A 26,586-nucleotide genomic window follows, 5' to 3' on the forward strand; every position below is an offset into this window, starting at 1 on the left:
CCGTGAATACTGACAGACCATCAGGCAAGCGAACCGAATGTGCCTGGGGTTTGGAGCTGTGGATATGGATACCGTAACCAGCAGTGATGTTGAGAGGATGTTGGGTCCATCAGTGTAGATATGGGCCCAGCTGTCCCAGGTAGTTGGAATTGTGGTGATAGCTGCTGATCGTAGTAGGGTTGGGTTTTCATTTTTAGTGACTTCTGATGTTAAAGCAGTGTCAACATTGAGATGTTTTGAAGTCTGGGGAGGGCGTAACCTTTGTGGTGACTTTCAGGTGGGTGATGTCTGGTGGACGCATGATTTTGACGCGGACGTCGGAGAGGACAACCTCTTCGCCAGTAGAAGGAATGCTAAACGATGTGTGTTTCTTAACATAGGGAAAACCCTAATAGCAAACTTACTACTACACCAATACGGAAGATATCAGTACCAAGACGAAGCGCTGAACATAAGCTATCCAATGATACCACTAAATATTTACAACCAGCTATGTACAATTTATGAGGTGGCACATATGATCATAAATATAATATGTATAAAATACATGAACATAGCGCTACAGCGTGAAAATCATAGTCACAAAAAATATTTTTAAGACATGAATAAGCTAGCAAACATATAAGAGATAACATATATCAATTCAATAATCATGTCTAGTTTTTCGAGCTTATGTTTATCAAACATTGTATAATCGCACAGGTTTCTGTTCTTCCTGGGGCGGTCGGGTAGCCTAGTGGTTAAAGCGTTCGCTCGTCACGCCGAAGACCCGGGTTCGATTCCCGACATGGGTACTATGTGTGAAGCCCATTTCTGGTGTCCCCCGCCGTGATATTGCTGGAATATTGCTAAAAGCGGCGTAAAACCATACTCACTCACTCACTCTGTTCTTCCATAACGATCCGCCAATAATGCAACATGTTCAGAAGCAGAGAACACTGAAGTATTGAACGTTCTAATTGACCACACATACGTCTGAACAGAATTGTGACTCTCCTCGGGGCAAATACACCGCTCCTAAATACACATCACTGTCTTTTCCAAACATTCATTTTGAAAATTTACACCATATACACAAATCACTTTCCGCTTCGACATAAGTGACGTATATGTATTTACTAGGGCTGCAACGAATACACTATGAGGCGAATACGATTCATATCACGAATATAGGGTAACGAATACGAATATTAATTCACAATTACAATAACAAGTCAGCAGTTTATGTAATGTTTATTATATTCAGTGAAACAATAACATCATAATTTATTTGACATGGTTTGTTAATTATTAATAAATTATACATTTATATACTGCATTTATCCAGGTTCTAGTATCTGCTCAAATGCGACAATGACCAGTCGAAACAATACTATCAAATTAAATATTATTAGAGTGTCATTGAAAGAAATCTATGCATATAATATGTTGTTATGGATATTTTTAGGTATAGGGTATGTAAATATACATGATAGCATATTCATAAATATTCGATTCTAGTGGCCATGAATAACGAATTCAATTCATGAATGGTTACGGTTCGATTCACCGAATACGCGAGTGAATCGTAACAGCCCTAGTATTTACAATAATGATCTTTTACCGCAAAGCCAATACCCTCTGACCTTCTTCCCGCATCTTTTCTATGTTGCAGATATAGTTTAAAGCCTTCACTTTGTAATTTATCCAATACCTCAATTCTCGTTTCTTGAAGTCCTATTACATCAGAAGAGTGAATCCAATTTTCAAATTCGGTAAATTCAAGTCTTTTTTTCTGACACCACATATTAAGACTTGCGAGACGTACAACATTAAGTCCGTCACCACTATCAGTGATACTTTAAGTACCTAAGTTTGGACTATTATCACTGATACTGAAAGTTAACGTGTACCGGAAGCTGCTTCTAAATTGGTGGCGTTAGCACGTGGGCGGGTATTGCACAAGTCAGGATTTGCACCATCGAAGATTGGATTGTCATTAAAGGGGCCATTACACCAAACGGCGATCGCTCTGCGCTCCTTCTGCGTCCTAATATTTGACTAGAGCGCAGTGGGGTCGCCATACTCAAGAAAACTCTCTTTTGGTGTAATCGCTCCTACGACCGTTCTGCCTTCCTTTTGCGACTAAATATGTTACTTTTGTCAATGTCACTGCGTTCCCTGAACGACCTAGGCGTTCACTGTGCGATATCTCTGCGCTCCCTCTGCGTCTCCTCTGCGTCTCCTCTGCGTTCCCTCTGCCTCCCCTCTGCCTCCTTATTGCAACTAACTACCGCGCTGCCACCCCTCTACGACCAATGGCGATCGCTCAACGACCTTTCAGCGATGACTCTGCCATCTTTGCGACAGCTGAACATCCTGACTATAAAAGTCTCATCTGCAGACGATTTTTTATCAGTCTGTGTCAGCTCCTGGTGATGTCACTTGTGATGGACAACCAGCGCTTGAAAATTGCTATCATATCATCAGGTCATCAAGCACTGTTGTTACTGCAAATGAGTATTGGTTTGATGGAACCCAAACTGAACAGACGAAAATGAGAACCTGGTGGGTTCGCCTATGGTTGACACATCAAAGAAGGTTCCAATTCGGACATTATAGCCAATTGTTGCACGAGCTACGTTTGGAGGACGAAGGTTCATTATTCAATTACCTTAGAATGGAACCAAGAATGTTTGATGAAATACTTCAAAGAGTAAGCCCAAGAATATTAAGACAAAATACTAATTACAGAGAAAGTTTGGACCCTGGTCTTAAACTTGCTGTGACTCTCCGATACCTTGCTACAGGAGACAAGTATCCTTCGCTACAATACCAGTATCGTGTATCACGTAGCACTATCTCTGTGTTTGTACCTGAGGTTTGTAGAGCAATCCGAGAAGTGTACAAGAACGAAGTTATCCAATGTCCAAGAAACCCCAATGAGTGGAAGACAGTTGCAGATGACTTTAAGAACCGACGGAATGTACCTCATGCATGTGGTGCTATTGATGGAAAACATGTGACCCTGCGATGTCCCCCAAACACCGGAAGCTTGTATTACAATTACAAAGGATTCTTTTCTATTGTGCTCCTTGCGTTGGTGGATGCTAACTACAAACTTCTATGGTGTGATATTGGCGGGTTTGGTTCGATGTCAGATTTCCAGATATTTAATGAATCTGAATTGAAGGAATGCCTTGAAGACGATACAATCAATTTTCCAGTTTCGGAGCCTCTGCCACATGATGACATGAACATTCCATTCTTCATTCTAAGTGATGACGCATTTGCTCTTAGGACATACATGATAAAACCTTACTCTACAAGAGGACTGACTAAAGAGCAGCGTATCTTCAATTACCGTATTTCTCGTGGTAGACGCGTGGTAGAGAATGCTTTCGGCATTTTAGCTCAGCGTTTTCAAGTATTCCTCACAACAAATTTGTACAGGATGTTGTAGAAGCATGCTTCTGTCTGCACAATTTAATGCGCACGAGATATCCAGCTCTACAAAATGCAGCACTTGATACAGAGGATGAGAATCATAACCTTATTCCTGGAAAATGGCGACAGCTTCTAAACATGTGTGATGTCGATCAAATAGTCGGACCAAACTGTGCAACACGAGCAGGAAAACAACAACGACAGTATCTCAAGTTGTATTTTAACAGTGCAGCTGGATCTGTACCTTGGCAGGAACGCATGATTTGAACATTTATGTGACACTTGGTATGGAGTTTTAAATTGGTAGCATTTTGTACATTTGGAAACGGTTGTTATTGTCTTCATTTATTATTTATTTTCTCTGAGTTACCAACATATTAATTCATGGAAACATACTCTTAGAATAAGTGAAGTGAAACATGCTTTAATAAACTTTATTTAATCAGAAAAAGCATAGCAAGCATTGCAATGAACACTCAAATGAAAGTTTACAATAAATTGAACACTGAAATGAAAAAAAGAGAAAATAGAGATATTTGAAGTTCAAATATAACGCTAATTAAATGTAAAACAACACCAATTATTGAAGCATCAATACACATCCGTAGGAACAGTCAGCACAATATGTTTCCAGAATGTATATATAATAACATCAGTCGTTAAGCTTTTTTAAAGCAGGCAATATAAATATATTACATACTGTAAAACACGTGGCTTTATGAAGGCAGAGGAGACGCAGAAAGGAGGCACAGGGATCGCCGAGGACGTACAAGAGTCGTTGTGGTCGGCGAATAAAGGCAGAGAGGTCGCAGAGAGGACGCAGAGAGGACGCAGAGAGAAGGCACAAGGTGAACAGGATTACATCACAGATTCATATGAAGACCATTCAGCGACCTCTGTGCGTTCTCTCTGCGACCATGGCGATGCCTCTGCCTCCGTTCTGCCTCCCTTGAGCGACTAACATCGACGGCGATCTCACTGCGACTGTTTTAAGCAGGTTCAAAACTTTTCAGCGACAGTGGCGCTCTTGGCGATGGCTGAGCGTTCCCTCTGCCTCCCTTGTGCGCTCTACGCGACCGTTCTGCGACCCCTCTGCTTTCAGCGCCGACCTGGCAAAACTTAAGACTGACTGAGTATGGTTTTACGCCGCTTTTAGCAATATTCCAGCAATATCACGGCGGGGGACACCAGAAATGGGCTTCACACATTGTACCCATGTCGGGAATCGAACCCGGGTCTTCGGCGTGACGAGCGAACGCTTTAACCACTAGGCTACCCGACCGCCCCGCAAAACTTAAGAACGCAGAACGGTCGAAGAAAGGTCGCCGTCCGGTGTAATGGGGGTATAAGAGATTAAGATTGTAGTGACGTGGACATCGTGGTCCAAATTTCAACCACTATTTACGTAATTCACATGATCATTTGTATTTACGGTATGATGAGTATTGATAATACTATTCTCATGACTGATATCAACAGAGTGTGAGAGATTTACATTAACCTGACATGTGGCCAGTGTTTGTTTGTTTGTTGTTTAACGCCGCACTCAGCAATATTCCAGCTATATTACGGCGATCTGTAATTAATCCAGTCGGGACCAGACAATCCAGTGATTGATACATGAACATCGATCCACGCAACTGAGATACGATGACATGCATCAATCAAGTCAGCGAGTCTGACCACCCCATCCCGTTAGTCACCTCTTTCGACCAGCAAAGTCGCCTTTTACGGCAAGCATGGGTTGTTGAAGACATATTCTACCCCGGATCTTGACGGGTCAAGTGGTCAGTGAGTCACTGAGTGACACTTGTGTTACATGCCATTATCACCAACACATGTGCGACTGCAAGCTACATTACTCAGTGTGGGCGTCTTTATCCCAGTTATCCAACAGACTTAAAATAGTCGGTTAAACATGAATCACTTACATCACTGGTTGTAAGAGAGTTGTGTGGGAGAAGAATTTATTGCAACTCTACTGCCCACACACAATACTAAGCAAGTTCTGAGTTATTGTCGTTGAGTTACCTTTGATGAGCATGAACTCACAGTACTTGTTCAGTGTAACTGTGATTCTTGATGCCTTGAGTTTGTTTCTATTACATAGGTAATTCTCTCTAACGTTCCGGTCCTGGGATAGTCCTTTTCAAATTCCAGGGGCGGTCTAGTGGTTAAAGCGTTCGCTCGTCACGCCGAAGACCCGGGTTCGATTCCCGACATGGGTACAATGTGTGAAGCCCATTTCTGGTGTGCCCCGCCGTGATATTGCTGGAATATTGCTAAAAGCGGCGTAAAACCATACTCACTCACTCACTTATCAGATTCCATTGGGCGTAAAAACTGCATGGATGGGTTACTGAAAACGAATTAATTAATCATTGTATTCTCCAAACACAAGAGCATGTATTTAAACATATATATGATGATCAATAACTTTTAAATTTTACAGTGCTTCCTCAATTAATATTTATAATTGCAATAAATTTAGACACGTTATATTGTCGATGTATTGTTCGAACATAAGACTTCACACAGGTTAAGTCAGTTACAATAGAAAGGGGGAATGTACAGTGATCTAGATTAGCGCTACATTAAACAATTCAATGAAATTCATCGACAATAGTTGGTGTGTCACATACAAGTTATTTCTTCTTATTAGATCTTTCCAGCGGCCACTTTCTATAGGTAGATAATGGTTGGAACATCGAAATAATAGAAGGGGTAGGATACAGTGTTTGACATCTAAAAAGATTGTTCAAAAGAGGGTGGATTTTTAACAGTTTATAATAGATGTGTTTCGAGTTGTAAGCTGTATCACTGTGCTATATGTGTATAAATTGTTCTTCCATAGTGGTCTCTACAGTGGCAGTAGGTTATTATTTTCCGTAATGTCTGGGATTGTTAATCACGTATGATAATCCACAATTGTTAAGACTTGTTTTAATACAGACAGGGCAAGATATTTCTTCTCATATTAGATCTTTCCAGCTGCCACTTCTTTAGGTAGATAATGGTTGGATGTTCGAAATAATAGAATGGGTAGGATACAGTGTTTGACATCTATCAAGAATTTTCAAGTGAGGATAGATTTTTAACAGTTTAAAATAGATCTGTTTCGAGTTGTAAGCTGTATCACTGTACTATATGTGTATAAATTGGTGTTTAATATTGGTCTCTACAGTGGCAGTAAGCCATTATTTTCCGTAATGTCTGGGATTGTTTATCACGTATGATAGTCCACAATTGTGAAGAGTTGTTTTGATATAACTTAAGCAATAATTATCAGTGAAATTAACAATAGAAGGCTGTTTTATAAAAGTGCACATACATTTAGATAACTTGATAGGACATTTAGCGAAATTAGGGAAATGAATACCTTCCAAGATCACCATACACCATTTATGTTTGGGGTTGATTTTTTAAATAAATGACAAAACCCTTTCCATATCCGAGTTGATTGTACGATTCCGACTATATGATGAGCATGTGTTTATGAATCACTTTTAAAAAGTAACGATACCAGGTGTTCGCGAAAAGGTGAGCGTATCCTGCCCCACCGGTGGCACCCATCACAAACACATGCAAAGCCCCAATTTTCCAAACTTCCTAAGGATGATAGTGTGTACTGTTTCTAAGCATTTCGCCTATTTTTCAATTCTTAATGTGTTTGTGCATGTATTTCCTGCACGTCTTGGATTCATAACGAGAATATAATTTGTTTTATTTTTCTTGTAATTAATTAATGTTCTTTGCTCGCGTTACAAGTGATTTACGCGTAACTCTGAAAGAGGTGAGTGTGGCTTGGCCCCGCACGAAACATCATTTGCTGTGGAGTTAACATTGCTTGTGAGGTCATCGCGTCTTGTCTCGCTGTGTTGGCTCCATGACTGAGATTGCTTATCAGCCTCACATCAATATTGCTACAGAATCTGTTAACATCATCTTACATTTCCTTGGTTTACCCTTTACTCTGGGTGGTATACCCTAACTGGCATTCATCACTTAATTAATTCAGGATTGGGACATTGGGAAAGGGATATTGGCGAATGAACATCAGAAAATAATAGGGAAACTCCAGAATTGCAAAATCCCGCAGGGAGACACGACTAGGAGCTTATGACATAATCTTTGCCAAGACGATGGTCTTTACCAATTCTTCCATTACAAATACATAGATTGAGAGTTTTGCATATTTCAATAAGCTTGTGGCCGTGTGGATATACTCTTCCTTCGTCTTGACTGTATCTTTCTTCTTTCTTTCTTTTTTTTTTTTTTTGGGGGGGGGGGGGGGGGGGTGTTCAAGGGTATCCAGAACATATTCGGAATTTTTTTTTTTTTTTCATTTTCACACTATCTAATCCATGTGTATATGTACTTATCAGCTGATAAATAATCAGGAAGGTCGATGGTACTTGCAGTAAATTCTCCTGACAACATGCCCAGAGTCACTTAGTGAGAGAGCATGTGGCATGGACTCCTCTATTACCACAAACTTACCTTCCGTTATATAATGTGATCCTTCAGGTTGGACATGTACAATACTAAGTAATAGGCCCTGATCAACGTTAAACAGATCCCTAGAATATTAATCCAGAAGAAAATCATTACTTTGTTTATAAACTAATATATAATGAGCGTATTTTTCCTTGATGGCTACAGTCAGACCACATAACGTCTCACTGATTTATTATCCCTCTATTGCATATAAAGCCTGTAATTTTCAATATATAAATCATGGAGTATATCGGTTTTAGTTTCCTCAAAACGTAAGATATTTCCACCTCCAATCGACTTGATAAATTCGGGGTATTATAGACTATTACGAAGTCCACGTAGAATAATTATTGTATAACAAAAATAAGATTTAATATCCCGGTACACAATGACTAGGTAACTCCTGTGTGACCTTAATTTCATGATGAACGGTCAGAGGCAGTCATGGGTACAATGTGCACAAGGTGCATGAAATCTGTGTTTGGATGTGTCGTGACAGAATCGTTTCACATCATTTCCAGTGAGCACAAGAACATTTGCTACCCAGGATTGCAAACACTGGATGCACTTTGTCGTTTGAATTAGGCAGATGAATAGGCATGCTTGAAACTGGGTCAAAACAACGTCACGTTGCAAACGTTTCTGGTGTTTTAGCAGGGCATGGAAAAGATACCAGATGTTTGGATCAGCGACATGTAGGTGGTCGACAGCGTTCCACCACACAACAGGAAGACTTGATTCTCTCGATACCAGCAAAATGTCATCCCTTCGTGACTGCCACCACATTCAGAAATGACCTGCGGAACGCCAATGGCGTTTCTATTCAGATAGTGCGCATAATCGCATGATTCACACCCCACTGACCCGACATCACAAGCAGGCGCGTTTGGATCTCGTCAGATGGACAGACCAGGACCAGGCTCCAGTACTTTTCACTGATGGATCGATATATTGTCTAGACTTCACAGAGCGTCGTTCCCGAGCGTTGCGTAGACAAAGATTTCAAGGTTCTACGGTCACCGAACATGAACGCTATGGAGGGGGCTCAATTGTGATTTGGGGTGGGATCAGTAGAGCTAGAAGACCCGATCTCTAGTGGCGCACAAGACCGTATACTGGTGCAATCGGGTCACTCTTCATTAACAATTATACACGACCTCTTCATGCCAGGGTCGCTGGTGCCCACTTAGAACAGGCGACCATTGTCCGCATGGAGTAGCCAGCCCGATCTCCAGACCCCACCCCATCGAACACATGTGGAACGAACTGCAGATCGCCCTCTCACGACGCTCTGTCCTTCTGGCAACTCTACAGGAACTCAAAGATGTTCTTACTGAAGAGTGGAACGGTCTTCCCTTGGCAACCATCCAGCCACTTATTGGGAGCATGAGACGACGGTACCATGGTTCGATCGCATCACGTGGATTACATACGCGCCACTGAGAGATGATTTTTTAACAATGAATTTGTTTTCATGATTTTTGGACGTTTCTGTTTTGGTCAGCTACTCTCCTTTTGATAGGGTCTGGCTGACTATTGGTCACATGTTTTTTTGTTGCACATGGCAACGGAACTTTTTCATAAAACACGTCTTCACGAAATACCGCTTTGGCTATTCCAACAGATGTACACTTCACGAATAACCTTTCGAAGTGGTGATCCACAGCAAACTTTGAGTTCTAAATATTTTGATTGATCAATCGTATTCCATAAGATAATTCAGCTTTACTATTAACATCGGGGAGTTTAAAAGTATGACTCTTTGGTACTGGGGGCGGTCGAATAGCCTAGTGGTTAAAGCGTTCGCTCGTCACGCCGAAGACCCGGGTTCGATTCCCGACATGGGTACAATGTGTGAAGCCCATTTGTGGTGTCCCCCGCCGTGATATTGCTGGAATATTGCTAAAAGCGGCGTAAAACCAAACTCACTCACTCACTTTTTGGTACTGTCGGAGTTGTTACTAATGGTTTGTCACTACTTACCTCAATTAAATTCAATTCAATGGTTTATTGTATGAAAACCCATTGGCCCATATACAAGTAAGCTACATAGACATACAGTTATAATAACAAAAATAGTAGTATACGGAGTATCAAGACAACAACTGACGTAACATAAAAGAATTGAATGAATGAAAATACTTGTAGTTGAACGCTATACTTTTTGTTTGACAGTAGCCATTGAAAATTATTAATAGATATACAGTAAACTACGGTTATAACGAACTCAAAGGGACTACTAATTAAAAGTTCGTTATAACCGTAATTCGTTATAAGCAGATATACAGTATAACTACAGCAAATGGTCGGGAATGAAAAGTTAGTTCGTTATATCCGTTAGTTCGTTATAAGCGTGTTCGTTATAACCGTAGTTTACAGTACTTGAAAATGACCAGGCGGGTAGATATTCCATTCTTATTTTGTTACATACAGGGCAAATAAACATTAACATTTAATTACCTCACGACGTGACATCATATGATGTGCCTGTCTCGTGATTTTTGTCCTAAATTGATAGCATCATTCAACACCGTGACTATTTTTCAATAATCAACACTTAATTTTAGTGTCATTAGTGATTAGAATAGTGTCATCTTTTGAAACATACTCAAACATCGTGTCATCACAAACATTGTGTCATCACAAACAGTGATTGTAGGTTCACAGCTTGATTGCATCAACTCACCAACACAGCATTCTCATCACACATATCAACAGGTGTGACAGTCCACTGAACACCGTCCACCGTGACATACATGGAGTATTGCCAAAAAGCGGCGTAAAGATATACTCACTCACTCACATTACGATTCACACTGTGTGTAAAGTTATTTTTACTGCTGCCAGTGTTGTCAGAAACCATTCCTGAAATTTATGTTTCATCACTGTGGCTCACATCACTGAACTGGTTAGGTAGGACATTTATCACTTAGCTCAACTTATGGCTGCTCGAAATATGAACACACAACACGGGTGTTATCATAGTTATATGACAGAATCGCTTCAGAAGCACGATTTCTGTTGAATTTACCTTATTATTGTAATGTATCTCAAATTCCATAATTCGTGCTACGATACTCTTTCCATGAATATTCTCAAACACGTGAGACAATGTATGCAGCAATTAATCGAATGGGTCTGTCAAAATAGGAGCGAATGCTACACAGTGTAAAATCTGAATTTTGGTTTGTTTACATTTCAAACAAGTACAGTTTTCCCGAGCACGGCGTTCGTTTCCACACCTAATTTATTTCTCTTGATTTCATCTAGATAATTTGTATTTGTGAAAGAGACCATTTGTCATTTGGAGGGTATGTAAGTCCCACATCATTCAAAGTATTGTTATGCATGCCAGAATTTTAAAACGTAGGATTTTTGTCATTTTATTATAAGGTTTAACTGGTAAACTATCGCCAGTGACTGACGGGATGATATAAATCCTGCCGGGGTCCATGCAGGAAGCAAAGGTACTGTAAGTCCCCGTGGTCCCTGGTGTGGTGATCTCCCTTTAGTTACTGACGATCTCTAGCCCATTTTTATATTGTGTTGTTCCTTAATACTTAATGCTTTTAAATGTTCCGCAACTAGTTTTAAATCTTATCTATGATATTCTAGTTATCATACTGTCCTTCGATGACAGATTTTTATAAAGTTTAAATATATGTATATTTCATGTATAACCAAAATATTTCATGAAATATTGCCGATGTGATGTAAAGCATTAACTCACTCACACACTCACTCACTCGTTGGTCATTTGATTCTAAAATGTATTAGGAATTAATGATGTATGTATCGCAGCTGAGTTAGAAAAATACGCGATGTAATTGGAGTCTCATAACCGGTACACGTGAAATGTGATTTTATAAACACTCTATCCAATTTGGCGGCAAGTACATTCCGGCGTTCGTGTTTGCGTATTTTCCAAAACAATCTAAACGATTTTAGGCTTATTGGCGACGTCTCAGAATTATCATTAGTGATGAAAACAGATACCCGTCATCAGCTATTTTTGAAATTCAATTCTTCGAGTAACTATCCGATATTTAGATTTCAAAACGCTCAGTAAATAACGCCGTGAATGGTGATTTAGAAAGTACCCTATTTTCAGAGTTCACATTCAGTCATTTAGCTTTGCCTAAAATGAATGATATCACAGAAGAGGGAATTTCCCACAGAATTCAAAACTGTGAAGTGTATTCGTGTGCGTGATGTACTTTGAATGTTTTAAGTGAGGGTTGATGAGAGCGACATATATGTTGCTGTTGCATCCAGCGAATAAGGCTATAAAACCATAACTCTCAACACAGGCGTTGGTGAACATTCGACTGAAGCACGAGCGACTTATCAATGACTTACAATCAGGAAAGAATTCCATCATAATCTGACCTTAAGTCATAACCATGGAGTAGCCAATCACGAGCCTGGAATTCGATCTCATACATATGTTTGATACCAGTTATCTCAAATGGGTTTCACACCCACAGGTGAGTAAGAAAAGTACTTCTCTTCTGGACTGTTTCATCTTGTGTGGACATTGCGCCCCAACACTGTTGGGTTTGTTACAACTCCTTCCCACACCTGGCTTCATCCCTATCTTAAGTAATAAGACATTTGGCCCCGAGTCCTATTTGTGCTGACAGACGGTGTTTCTTGATATTAGTAATGATCATATTGTGATACATTGATCTACATTTCCGATCAAACACCGACTCTGGCAAGCTCAGATTTTCACAGTCAGGTCATCTCGGGTTTCAAGTTCGTTATTGATTGAAACCATATATCCTATTCAGGGTTCCCCTTACCACTTTTCAGGTCTAATGAATGAATATGAACGGCTTTTGTATTTAGTACTATCTTGTAAAGATCGGTAAAGATCGGAGTTGTTGCTGCAGCTGGACTAGAGATTTAATTAGCTTGTACATCACAAATATCTGTTTCTAGGATATCAAGCTTAGAAAGTTCAATCCTGGTTAGTTTTTCAAGAATGCTACATCCTGTTGGTAGTTTCAATCTACTGCGGTAGAGGTTAGTATATTTGTGGGTAGTCAGTGTAGACAATGCTCAATGACTCTCTTACCACACTTCCTGTGTCTTGGACGATCGGGATGGACGCCGCCATGTTTATTGTTGATGAATGAGCTGTGTCGCTTCTTTACTGATTTCTTTCGTTTCGCTCCGCGACTTTTCCTGTGTTCTCTGGTCATTTCTTATATCTTATTTAGCTGACCGGACATAAGAGTAACCCCCTTGACCAGTCGTAGAGTTAAAACAGCTTCAAGGTTTGGGGACCTTGACATTGTCACGTCCCCATAGCCATGCGGTCAGGTGACATCAATGTAGCACCCACCACACACACACAATTTGCATACAGTTTGCATACTACGGCGACCAGTAAGACAAGGGAGTCTTGATCAGACAGTCCAGTGATACCCTTTACTGATATTGTTGAAACAAACATATATTTATTATAAATCAAGTCTGTCGCGTTCTCGAGCAGAATTTCTGCTGCTGTCAAAAGATACGCAGTCGTAAACCATTTCCCAGTTCACCAGAATAGTACTCCCAAAGACATTCACACAAACAGAAACGTCACTACATTATGGGTTTGAGGGAAAATGGTCACGGTCCTTGTAATTGCCGCGGGGGCACTGGTGGCAGCGATAGTGTAAAGAAAGTATCACGCACTGAGAAGGAGCTTCGAGACGTATTATGTGATCTACCTTTAGTTGCTGGCGATCTCTGGCCCGTTTTTATAATGTAATGTTATGTATAGTGCTATTGATTTTATATTACATACTAGTTATAAATAAATTTCTGTGATAAGTCAAGTTATTTTACTGTCCCTCGTTGGCAGGTTTTTATGTAAGTCCCTATGTATTTATATGTTTAACCGTTAATAGTCACGATAGGGCTGAAATATTGACGATGTGACTTTAAATTCTAACTCACTCACTCACTCGAGACGTACCTGTCATAAACATGAAACATCAACGCAAGAGAACAAATCTTGAGCCTGGATATCCAGGGACGTACCTAGATTATGGTGTTTGCTATGCTATGGTTAATATATGACTGACTGCGCGAACTCGGCAGGTACCTAATCACACAAGCGTCGGGTTGTTAACTCTTCAATCACAACAGAGACATATCCTGCAACAGTTACATTAAGCATCAAAAGGTTCCTGTCATTTTTCTTTTTAAAATTCCGGTCATTTTTTTACCCTTGTGTTTGCTGATGCTGAGCCGTGCATCTTGTTAGTCATATTTTATGCTGGACTCAAGAAAAGAAGTCGGACGTTGGTTTCATATAAGGTAGGATCGTGCTGTGGTTTTGATGTGGTTATGTATCTGAGTTGTGATGTTCTTTATACCAAAAGACGTTAAAAATGGCGGTTTGTGTTACCCAACCTGGCGCTTGGGATTAATGGGATAAAACAAGGACTTGTCGTCTCGGGTGTCATTATACAGTAAACTACGGTTATAACGAACACGCTTATAACGAACTGACGGATATAACGAACTTACTTTTTTTGGTCCCGACTATTTGCTGTTGTTATACGGTATATATGCTTATAACGAACTACGGTTATAACGAACTAAAATTAGTAGTCCCTTTGAGTTCGTTATAATCGTACTTTACTGTATAGGGTGATGTTGAATATTCCCATGGCCAGGTTACTTCATACTGGGACTTTCTCTTAGACAGATGTAATCTATGTAGATATTCAAATGATACAGTTCTTAATACTTTTGGAAAATGTTTTATTACTTTATGTTCTCTTTTAAATGTACATACTATAATAGCCTCCGTGGAAGTTATTCCGGAAAAGGTGACTTTACATTTGTTGGCAATGCTTGGGCAAGTGTTATTGATTACATTATTAAAACCATAGATAAATGTGGCTTGTGTGAAAATTTTGATAAAATTATGATAGTGATTCATATAGTCGGAGTCGCTTTCAGCAGATATTTCTTATCAAAATAGAAAGGGTTTTGTCGTTTTTATTTTCTAAAAGGCCCTTATGCTATTCTATTTCTATTCTATTTCTATAATGGGCATTTCCTCATTTATGAGTGACAGACACACCGGTCTCACATTATAATCACCTGAATCTCATTTATTGGTTGTAACGGCAAGCATTTTGTGTTGTAGGCCTGTTCTGACACTAAATCCCCGTGGATGTTCAACTATATTGACATAAATTTTATTAATCAACATAATCTCTCTGCTTTTCAATACTCCTTTCATATCGATAGTGAAGCTTTTCAATTCCTGTTAGGAAGAAGTTTTCTGAAGCCACCCTGAAAATCTCATTGATGGAATCTTTGAGGTCATCGTTGTCATCATAGCGTTCCCCGAAGGCGTTCTTTCAGTTTAGGAAGCAGGGGGAAATCACTTGGTGCCAGGTCTGGTGAGTATTGAGGATGAGAAAGCTCTTCGAATCCACATTGTCGCACAGCTGCCTTTGCAAGTCGAGGTGTGTGAGAAGAGGCATTGTCATGAAATTGTAGAACTCCGGCAGTCAGCATTCCTCGCTGCTTTTCTCTGATATGATCTCTCAGGCGATGAAGCAAATCAGCATGGTAGGCACCGGTAATCGTCTTTTAAATTTCTAAGTAATCAAACATGATCACACCCTTTCCATCCCAGAATTCAGTAGCCATAACCATCTTCGCTGATCTTGAAGACTTGATTTTCTTTGGTGCCGGAGAAGTAGAATGGTGCCCTTCTATGGATTGACGTTTTGACTCGGGATCATAGTGGTAGACCCATGTTTCTTCACTCGTTACTAATCTCTTTTTTAATTTGACGAAATCCTCAATTTGCTCTAAATGTTCTCTGAAAATGTCAGTTCTTTTCCTTAAGATCAGAATTTAGAAACTTTAGCACCCAACGAGCACATATCTTTTTCATTCTGTAAATGTTCATGAATAATAGTTTCAATGGATCCACGGCTTAGATCCGTCTATCTAACAATATAAGTTTATCTATCTCTTTGATTGAATCTTCATTGATGGAAGTTCAGGGACGGCCAAACCTAGGGTCGTCATCAAGGCTTGTTCTCCCAGCCTTAAACATGGCTGCCCAACGTTTAACGGTGGAATAGCTAGGGCACTTATCCCCATACACTTGTGACATGCGGTCATCAAATTCGTGGGGAATACATTTCTCTAAAGTCAAAAACTTTACGACTGCTCGGTGCTCGTTCTTTTCCATTTCTGTGTCCATTTGGACCCCTATCACGTTCAATTGGCTATCACTAATATACAAACGGCCTCAACAGACAAAATACATTTGCAGTGAACTACTCAAACAATGTACTGTATTGACTAGTTCACGTTCTTATGGCCCATAAGTTGGAAGTTAATCAGGCTCAGAACCTTTCGACCAGCCCTCGTATTATTTTCTTTATTCAAATGTTGTGTTGTTTCACCTTTGTCAACCACATAGTTAGGGTGGAGCTGTGTTCAGATGAGTGTTGTACTCCTCCAATCAAACTATTGTTTCTTTGTATAAAAAAACAATAGATGAAATGTGTTCTCTTTCACAAGCTTCCTGGGGGCACGGGTGGCCCAGTCGTCTAAGGCGCCGCGATTCGCTGTGCAGAGTTGCGTCCCTTAGGCACGCCAGAAACCTATGATTGTGGGTTCGAATCCCGGTTCGCCACGATTATGTTTCTAGGTTTGTCAGCACCATACCCGTGCTCGTGGGTTTCACCGAAGTGGTAAACGTTTGAGACCTGCATCACTTCGGGCTTTCCTCCCACATTAAGCTGACACGCCGCGATATAACTGGAATATTGTTAAAAGCGGCGTTAAACCCAACTCACCCTCCCACCCACAAGCTTCCTGTAAACATGCGTCATACGTATTATAATGCCCCAAATTGAGATTGGCTTTGTTTCTGCCTGTGGTGTGTCGAAGAATATTCTACATTACTTTCGCGTGGACGAACAATGTGATAAACACATACGAGGGTGCAGAATACCCACTGCGTGTATACAGATGTTTGCAGTAGAGGTGAGCCTGCCCAACATACTTGTATGTAACACGTGCTCTTGTTACTATGATGATGTAGAAACAAATCTTTTCTTTCAGAAAGATAGATACACTTCTCTGCGCGTGTGTTTCGATTTTGAGTTTTAGATTTGACACCACTGATGCTTATGCTTGGATGAGCTGCCATTAGCAATATAGTTTACACAAAGACAATATTGATCCGAGCAATTACTCAGCTACGCCGAGTAGATAATAAAGACATTAGATTTATTAACAAAGAATATTATTCCAGTAGCTTGGTGTTTGTATACACCGCATGACTATCTGCACTAGCTGATGATAACACATATAACCAGGTAACTATTATAAAGTGATTTATAAAAGCATGCTGATGATACAGTCGGAATCATACACTGGACTCGGCTTTTATCAAAGATTTCTTATGCTCATTGAAAGGGGTTTTATTTACCATGATCGCAACATTGTCGAAGGGCTAGGCTCCACATTGACGGGTTTAGTGTTGACGTTATAGTCGGTGTCTTGAATGAACCGTGACCTTGGCAACTGCCAGAATGATGTCCATCGTATAGTTCGACTAAGGTGGAAAGCAAATTGGCATTGAATGGCGTGACTCAGAGTTACTGAACTGGCAATTATTGACAAAACCCAGACCTTTTTTGATAGGCATTACTTAGAAGTTGTCGGATGACAAAGTAGAGACAATTTATGGATAACAACTTGTTTATTTACTGTAAAGGGACGTCTCGGTATAGATCCTTATACCGTTGTCAAACAAGGGTGAATAATGACTTACTTACTTACTTAATTTGGAGATTTAACGTGCGCTTTCCGACTGATGCGTATTTCGCACACGGGCCGGGCCAGGCCATTTAATGTGTTTCCGAAAGGGGCGAAGTTGTCTGTGCAACCCAAGAGGGGGCTTCAGGGTTGCTTATATAGAATTTGGGAATTTTGAGATTTGGAATAGATGCCGATGGGGTTGGGGAGGAGAACTAAGGGAGCTGGGTATGGTGGATGTTTGTTTGTTTATGTGATTTTGATTTGGTAGGTTATTGTGTTTTTAGATGCGTTTTATTAGTTCCGTTTTGATTAAGAATACGCCTAAGGCTTTGAAGTTTTCTAGTTTATTTTGTGGGTTAAGTATTGCTTCTAGAGTGAGAGCCTTGTTTAGATTGAGGGTGGTTTGTAATGCGGTTCGATGAGTTAGGTAGTGTGTGCAGTGGATTAGTGCGTGTTCTGGGGTTTCTGGTTGTTTGTAGTGTGGGCAGTTACCTGTAGTGTGTTTTTTAATTTTTTTTAGGTGGTTATTTAGGTTGGTGTGTCCTGTTTGGAGTTTAGTGATTACTCTGTCGATTTTTTATTATGGATGGAGAATTTTTGGTTTGGTTAGTGGTTTGCTGAGCACTTTTTTGATTTGGCTATTTGAGTTTAGATATAGGCTATGCCATTTTTTGTGATTTTTTGCTTGTTTACACCTTTAATTTCTGATTTTGAGATGGGTAAGTTTAAGCTTATTTCTGGGATTTTGAGGGGTAAGTTGTGAATAATTATGTGAATAATGAACATGGTACAGAATATATATAGTAGGTGGAGGATTAACAGTAACAACAGTTACATGCAACAGAGAGATTAACGTAATTATTAAACAGTGACAACAGAAGGGTCATACTGTAACAACTTGATTGACAGAGAACACATGATGAGGAAGCCAATAAGACAAGAAGACAATTAAACAAGTATACATAGTTGGGGTGATAATTGCTTAATGAGTTCATAGGCGGATGGGAAGACATAGCCTTGATCTCTGTTGATGATTGGCTTGTGGTGGCGAATGTGGGCTGCTTCTGTTAGTTTCCTTTAAGTGAAGTCATGGAGGTTATTGAAGAGGATTTGGACGTTTTCTCAGTTTATGTTCTGATTGATTTATAGAAAACAGTTTTATTTGAATCATGAAAATACAAGTTGGGGACAAGTGATACTTGTACAAACATTTGCCACCCTGTCAAAAAAGTTAACTGCGGCCTTGTTTTTAATATGGCCGGAGTGTCTGGTTTGGACACAGGTCGCCGTCGCATACCATGCATACTGCCGTGCGGCATCAGGCTACATACACTTTATTATGCAAATTGTGTGAGTAGCGGTGTTATCGGGAGGGCAGGACATGTTTACTCTTTTCGCGAACACCTGGTGTCAGTCAGTTCATACAGTTGTCACCGCTATTTGCCTTTTACGTCTCGTGGAATCTGTTTCGGCTGATAATCGAGATTTAGTATCGATTTTTAACAATCACTGGACTTCATTAAATATGCATAGTTGTGAGATGTTTTGAGGGATTTAAAGACAGAGTAAAGCAAGAAGTTTGACCTTTACATCTATAATTTATTTTGTGTTTATTAATTGGTTACATATGGATGTCATTTGTTAGCAGATCATCAGTGTTACCATTGTTGCTGCTACTACAACCACTACTATTACTACTACTACGACTTATACCAAAAAAAAAAGAAAAAAAAGTCTTTAACCAATACTGCTTCTACTTCTACAACTACCAATACTGCTTCTACTGCTGCTGTTATTGTGGCATCTACTAACCATACTACTAATACTGCTACAACTACTGCTTACAATACTTCTTCTACTGCTGCTGCTATTGCGGCATCTCCTTACCATACTACTAATACTGCTACAACTACTGCTTACAATACTACTTCTACTGCTGCTGCTATTACGGCATCTACTAACCATACTACTACAACTGCTACTGCTACAACAACAACAACAACAACAACTACTACTACTACTACTACTAACCATACTACTACAACTGCTACTGCTACCACCACTACTACTACTACTTATACGACTAATACTACTACTAATACGACAACGACTACTACTATTACTAATGATGATTATAATGCTGTACATTCAATTTAGAAATTGTAAAAAAAATAGAAGTTTTTCAAAGAACATGTGCTAAACAGGCAGTGTGTAATGTTGACAAGTGCTTCAATCTAGGTGTTGGTTGTATGCGGGTTCAGAGAGGTAATCGACGCCCGACTTGTTGAACAACCAACTTCTGCACTTGTCTGAAAACGAGGTCACCGTCATACGTAAACAGTCAGGTGTTCTGTCAACACGGTGTTTTAAGTGTGATTCACGGCATATGAAGACTTATCAGTGCAGTGGAGACGCCTGTGTTGGTTCCTTCATAATTGTCAACGTTTCACAAACGCCTCCGGTCATACATTACAACTGACGTTAATGTACACCGAAATCGATGTCGATATGAAACCACGGGCTGTTTTCTAGATAAAGAAAACAAAAAGAATGGAAAACATTTTAATGGCCAAAAAGTGACCGATTTCAATGGGTTGTATAGCTGTTTCAACAGCTTGTGTGAACATTGGATTATCTATTAAACGTTAGGGTGTTTTCTGTCAGAACTACCGCGATATCTCACTTGTAAGTTGCCTGGGCAAGCTTTTCACAGCTATCATAAATAATCGGTTACAAGCGTATTCAGAAATCAATGGGGAAACACAAGCTGGCTTCAGGAAAAAACATTCAACTATTGATCACATATACGTCCTTAAGTCCCTTATAGATATCTGTCAATCATCTGGGAGAAAGTTATTTTGTGCTTTCATTGATTTTAGTAAAGCTTTCGACACAGTATGGAAATCTGGGTTATGGTTTAAAATGATTAAAAGTGACATCTTTTTTTCACATGTAATGCCGGAGTTCGCCAAGGTGAAAATTTGTCTCCTTTTCTGTTTGCGCTTTATATTAACGATTTGGAATGTTTTCTGGGAGAAAATGAGGTCAAGGGTTTGGATTTTGTGAATAATTATATCGAGAGTCATCTTGGTGTTCTTATGAAGTTATTCCTGTTTCTTTATGTAGATGACACTGTTTTACAGGCGGAGACTGCTGCAGATTTACAGAAAGCTTTAGATACTTTTGGAAATCATTGTGAAGCATGGAAGCTAAAAGTCAATATTAAAAAAACAAAGGCTGTGATATTTCCAAAAGGATACGCGAGGAAAAGACTTACGTTTACACTGCAAGGTTGTGAGATTGAGATTGTTAATCAGTATCTCTACTTGGGTGTATTATTTTCAGGGAATGAAAGGTTTTGTAGCGCTATAAAGTCCCTTAGTGACCAAGCAAGTAGAGCCATGTTTGCAGTTATTAAACTCATTCGACAATTAGAAATCCCAGTTGATTGTCAGCTGAAGTTGTTTGATAATTAATCCTACCAATATTGTTGTATGGCTCTGAAGTTTGGGGCTTTGAAAAATTAGGTATCCTAGAGAGAGTACATTTAAGATATTGTAAATATATCCTCAACGTTAAGCAAACAACTCCAGATTATATGGTCTATGGCGAACTTGGTAGACATCCAATTAGTATAACAGTTCAAATTAGAATAATATCGTACTGGTGTAATTTAATTACTACAAGGGAACCTCTCCCCCACACTTTATATTCTAGTATGCTGTCGATGACGAATCACAGTGAAAACGTCTCACTACTTCTACTACTACTACTACTACTACTACTTCTACTACTACTACTACTACTACTACTACTACTACTACTACTACTACTACTACTGATACTTCAACTACTACTACTACTACTACTACTACTACTACAACTACATACTACTGACATTGTTGCTAACACTAATACTACTGCTGCTACAACAACAACTACTACTTCCACCACTGCTATAATAATGGGGATGATGACAATGATAACCATGGTTACAAGAGTGATAATGATGCTAATGCTGATACTAGGGACGACCAGGATGTAGATGACAACTCCAGCAGTTGTGATGCTAGCACTGGTAATAGTAACACTGACGATACTGGCTATGGTTGTAAGAGCTATAACAACAATAGTGATGACGACGATTTAATGATGATGATGATGATGGTGGTGGTGGTGGTGGTGGTGGTGGTGATGATGATGATGACGCTGACGATGACGATGATGATGATGATGATGATGATGGTGGTGGTGGTGGTGATATGATGATGATGATGATGATGATGATGATGATGACGACGCTGACGATGACGATGATGATGATGATGGTGGTGGTGATGGTGGTGATGATGATGATGATGACTCTGATGATGATGATGATGATGGTGGTGGTGATATGATGATGATGATAGCTGCTTTGTCTAATTATGTTGTTGCACACGAAATCATTATAACCTATAGCCTTGATTCCATGCACTACCTTGATCCAATGGGTATTTCACCCCCAGGGGTAAATATACCCCATAGGAGTACGAAATGTGCCCTACCTATCGAGTTGGGGGTATTTAACCCCTAGTGGTAAATATAAAAAGGCATTGTTATATGACGAAATTTACTCTTGGATAAATGTGTGCATGCAAACAGGTTTATGTTGAGTTACACAACTTTCCTACACACCGTCTACACTACACACACGCGAAAGGAATAGCCTGCCCGCCGAGATAGTCAGTCATCATGAAAACAGGTTTATGTTGAGTTACACATCTTTCCTACACACCGTCTACACTACACACACGCGAAAGGAATAGCCTGCCCACCGAGATGGTCAGTCATCATGAAAACAGTGCTACGTGTTTCGACAATGCCGATGCGACGTTAGATTATAACTCGCTGACACATCTCCGCGGTGGACGAGAAGATGTTTCGTAAACCAAATCAGTCAACGAGTAAACGGGTTCGACGACAAAACAAAACGTGATTTCCGCAAATTACGGATCTATTTTGAAACATGAAATTACACAATAAGTCATATTCTTATTTGTCCATCAACCGAGTGCAACGGGATGGGGCGGGGGGAGTGTCGCTTCCGATATATTTGTGGCACGTTTTCTTTGGCCAATACTCTTGAAGTTATTTTCGTAAGAGTTTTAGCTGATACAAAGAGGCCGTACAACATGACATTTTGATGTTCATATTTATGATGCAATAAATAGTGTTGTTGTTGTTTGTTGTTTAACGCCGCACTCAGCAATATTCCAGCTATATGACGGCGGTCTGTAAATAATCGAGTCTGGACCTGACAATCCTGTGATTGTCTTCATGAGCATCGATCCTCGTAATTGGGACACGATGACATGCATCAACCAAGTCAACGAGCCAGACCACCCGATCCCGTTAGTCGCCTCTTACTACAAGCATAGTGGCCTTTTACGACAGGCTTGGGTTTCTGAAGACCTATTCTACCCCGGATCTTCACGGGTCCAATAAATAGTGAGTGAGTAAATATGGGTTTACGCTTTTAAGCAATATTCCAGGACACCAGGAATGGGCTTCACACATTGTACCCTTGTGGGAAATCGAAACCGGATTTTCGGCGTGAAGAGCGAACGTTTTTACCACTAGGCTACCCCACCGCCCCTACAATAAATAAAAAATTCCAAACCATTTCGCTCCCTGACTGGGGCTGGCCATGGCTAGTGGTTTCTCTATATTCAGGTTCATGTCTTATATCTTTATAAACTGACGGGCAGAAGAAATTATACCGAGTTTTTTTTTTATGTAATTGAGTGAGTGAGTTAAATTTTACATCGCATCGGTAATATTTCAGCCATATTTATGTAATTGAAACTGTTGTTGTGTTTTATTATGTCTATTACTGCAACAGTTTTTAAAAAAACAATCTGTGGCTGGTAATTTTGTGTCAAAATATATTGGTTCAACGAAGACGGGTAAGAAGACGGGTAAGAAATGAATTTGCAGCCACATGACCCCTACCATGTTGCACATGGGTGCCAAAAAATGAAGATTTATTGATTTTTGAAAGATAATATGTCTGACAGCAGTTGTGAATTATGCGTTTTTTAATTCAATTTTTAAAAGTTTTTAAATTAAATTATATTTTATAAGTAAAGCCATCTTTAAGTATTCTTTGAGTGCTGATTTAGGGCCAGCATGATTCATGGATGTAATATCGCTAACTTAAGATATGAAGAAAATCAACACATGATACAATCAACTGAGAGGTATAGTTTCTTTAACCCCTCAGTGAAGTAGCATCTCAACACTGTTTGGGGCGTTTGGAAATGGGGGATATGTTGTCATCTGTTTAGTCCGTGGTTCAAAAGGATGCCATTCACAACTCTTACATGCCATTTTTATAATACACCGGATTATCAGTCATTGGATGGTTTATAATGTGCCATCGATGGCTGAGACATGTTAACGTTTGGCTCATTCGCTCCAAGTGTTGGAGTCTGTCCTCTTTATCCAGTTCTCTAAATTCCCCGTGATAACTGACTAATGAGTTGCAGGAGCTTCAGCCCTGCCCGACACCGAAGCACATGTAACACATGTGATGTCTCCTTAGGCAAGGGACCGCCTCCGTGGTCTAGTGGTAGAGCGTCCGCCCGGAGAGCGGAAGGTCCGGGGTTCGATCCCCGACCGCGTCATACCAAAAGACGTTAAAAGATGGCACTTGTTCTTACCCTGTCTTGCGCTCGGCATAAAGGGGCTAAAACAAAGACTGGTCGGCTCGGAGTCAGTATACTGTGTCTGAGTGGGGTATTCATGTTAAACTGCGACATGGTATCTCTGTGAGCTAGCACTATAAATCGGCATCAGTCCGGATGAGTACAAGCAGCCACACAAACACACACACGGACATGCACGTCGCTATATAAGTGCCATGATCTTGAACGCGACATTAAACCCAATTTCACCTCACCTCACCACCTTAGGCAAGGGACATTGTTCGAAATATGCCTCTTTTTAAGGCATACTAGTCATGTTGTATCAAAACCAAAAGATCATTGAATGACATGTTTCACCAAAAAGAACAATTAAATGACTCATTTCACGCGTCTTGTTTTTAGATTGATGTGCTTGCATGTATGTATTGTAAGTACACCCCCAAAGGCAGGTCAAGTCACCAAATAGCAGTCTTTATACTCCCGAAGCTAAGCATAATTTTGAAAAATGTATACACCTCCAGAGATTGTCCAGAATTCGCGACTTTGAGGAAGATTGCAAGATGACCACACAACGCCCTTCTTCCAGTGTCCCTGGATCAAGTCTATTGATTACAACACATAGCAACCAACCACCACGGAACTATTGACACATTCAGCTATATTGTGACGATTACTCTCTATAAACGTATGTGTGACCTACAACAATTAACCTTTTGAAGACGACTGGAATGATAGTAACTCTATATTTCTGGCAGTAAATTCTTGACATTATTCTTGACACCAGATGTTTTCCAGATAAAAGGCGACAAGAAACATGAGATGTTTACAACGGGAGTACAGACCAGTCAGATGCTAATATAAACTGTTCAAAAGACTCATCTCGCCTTTTGTCTCTATACACACTATCTTGTGTCATTAAGGGGCGGTCGGGTAGCCTGGTGGTTAAAGCGTTCGCTCGTCACGCCGAAGACCCGGGTTCGATTCCCGACATGGGTACAATGTGTGAAGCCCATTTCTGGTGTCCCCCGCCGTGATATTGCTGGAATATTGCTAAAAGCGGCGTAAAACCATACTCACTCACTCACTCTTGTGTCATTCTGTCAAGTCTTCTGTTAAGCACAGGGAACTATTTCACAAGCTACAAAATTGTACGACAACGACCTCCACCTTGCTCTTTTCTCTATACCTAAATGATCTGGAAATATATTTGAATGCCCACAACCGCTCTGCCACAATAGTATCTGCCACCGTATCAATGGCTAACTAATAACAAGACTGATCCATAGTACGCCTGATTAATTTGATACGTACAGTAAATAAAAGCGACAAAACCCTTTCCATATTCATAAGAAATCTCCGCCAAAAGCAATCAATAGAACGATTTCGACTACTGGTATATCATGAGCATGTGTTTATACATCAGTATCAAACAGATAAAAGTGTTCGGGGGAAGGTGAGCGCATCCTGCCTCACAGGTGGCACCCGTAACAAACACATGCAAAGGCTAGTCAATTGTTCACCCGAAAAAACACAGGAACATATGGGACGTGTCAAAATAGGGAATTGGATCGGACAATACTTTTGTCACTAATGCGTCAAATTTGGAAATGTCATCCACATGTCTACCATAAACAGAGTGAGTGAATTGGGTTTAACGCCGCTTTTAACAGTATTCCAGTTATATCACGGAGTGTCACCTTAATGTGGGAGGAAAGCCCGAAGTGATGCAGGTCCCAGGCGTTTACCACTTCGGTGAAACCCACGAGCACGGGTATGGTGCTGACAAACCTAGAAACATAATCGGGGCGAACCGGGATTCGAACCCACAATCATAGGTTTCTGGCGTGCCCAAGGGACGCAACTCTGCACAGCGAATGGCGGCGCCTTAGACGACTGGGCCACCCGTGCCCCCTAAACAGTTTTGAAAGGGTCAATCACAGCCAGGGACAGTTTAATGACTCAGCGTTGTTGATAAATGCTACTGAGTTTACGATGAAACTCGGGGACTTCAATCCATCAGCAGAAACATCGACCCAGTACAAGTAAAAGGAGTATAACATTGGCTAATATCTAAAATCAAAAGATGTTTGGAACATGAAAGTATTCAGAATGGCTTCCTGCCTTGCAGAAGGTACTATTAACATTGACTCATATTTTGAAGTTTTACCCA

The 26,586-nt window shown here is 40.1% G+C and overlaps 1 protein-coding gene across 1 annotated transcript in view; it reads left to right on the plus strand.

Moving 5' to 3' along the window:
* The first annotated feature begins 4,144 nt into the window (after positions 1-4,144).
* LOC125384132 (mediator of RNA polymerase II transcription subunit 15-like) overlaps positions 4,145-26,586 on the plus strand; it is a 28,598-nt gene continuing 6,156 nt past the window's right edge. The window contains exon 1 of the mRNA XM_048402564.1: positions 4,145-4,324. Within this exon, the coding sequence (XP_048258521.1) occupies positions 4,145-4,324 (180 nt within the window). The remainder of the gene's footprint in view (positions 4,325-26,586) is intronic.

This window comes from Haliotis rufescens, unplaced genomic scaffold, assembly GCF_023055435.1.
Source record: "Haliotis rufescens isolate VD_foot unplaced genomic scaffold, xgHalRufe1.0.p SCAF_27, whole genome shotgun sequence".
Lineage (NCBI taxonomy): Eukaryota > Metazoa > Mollusca > Gastropoda > Lepetellida > Haliotidae > Haliotis > Haliotis rufescens.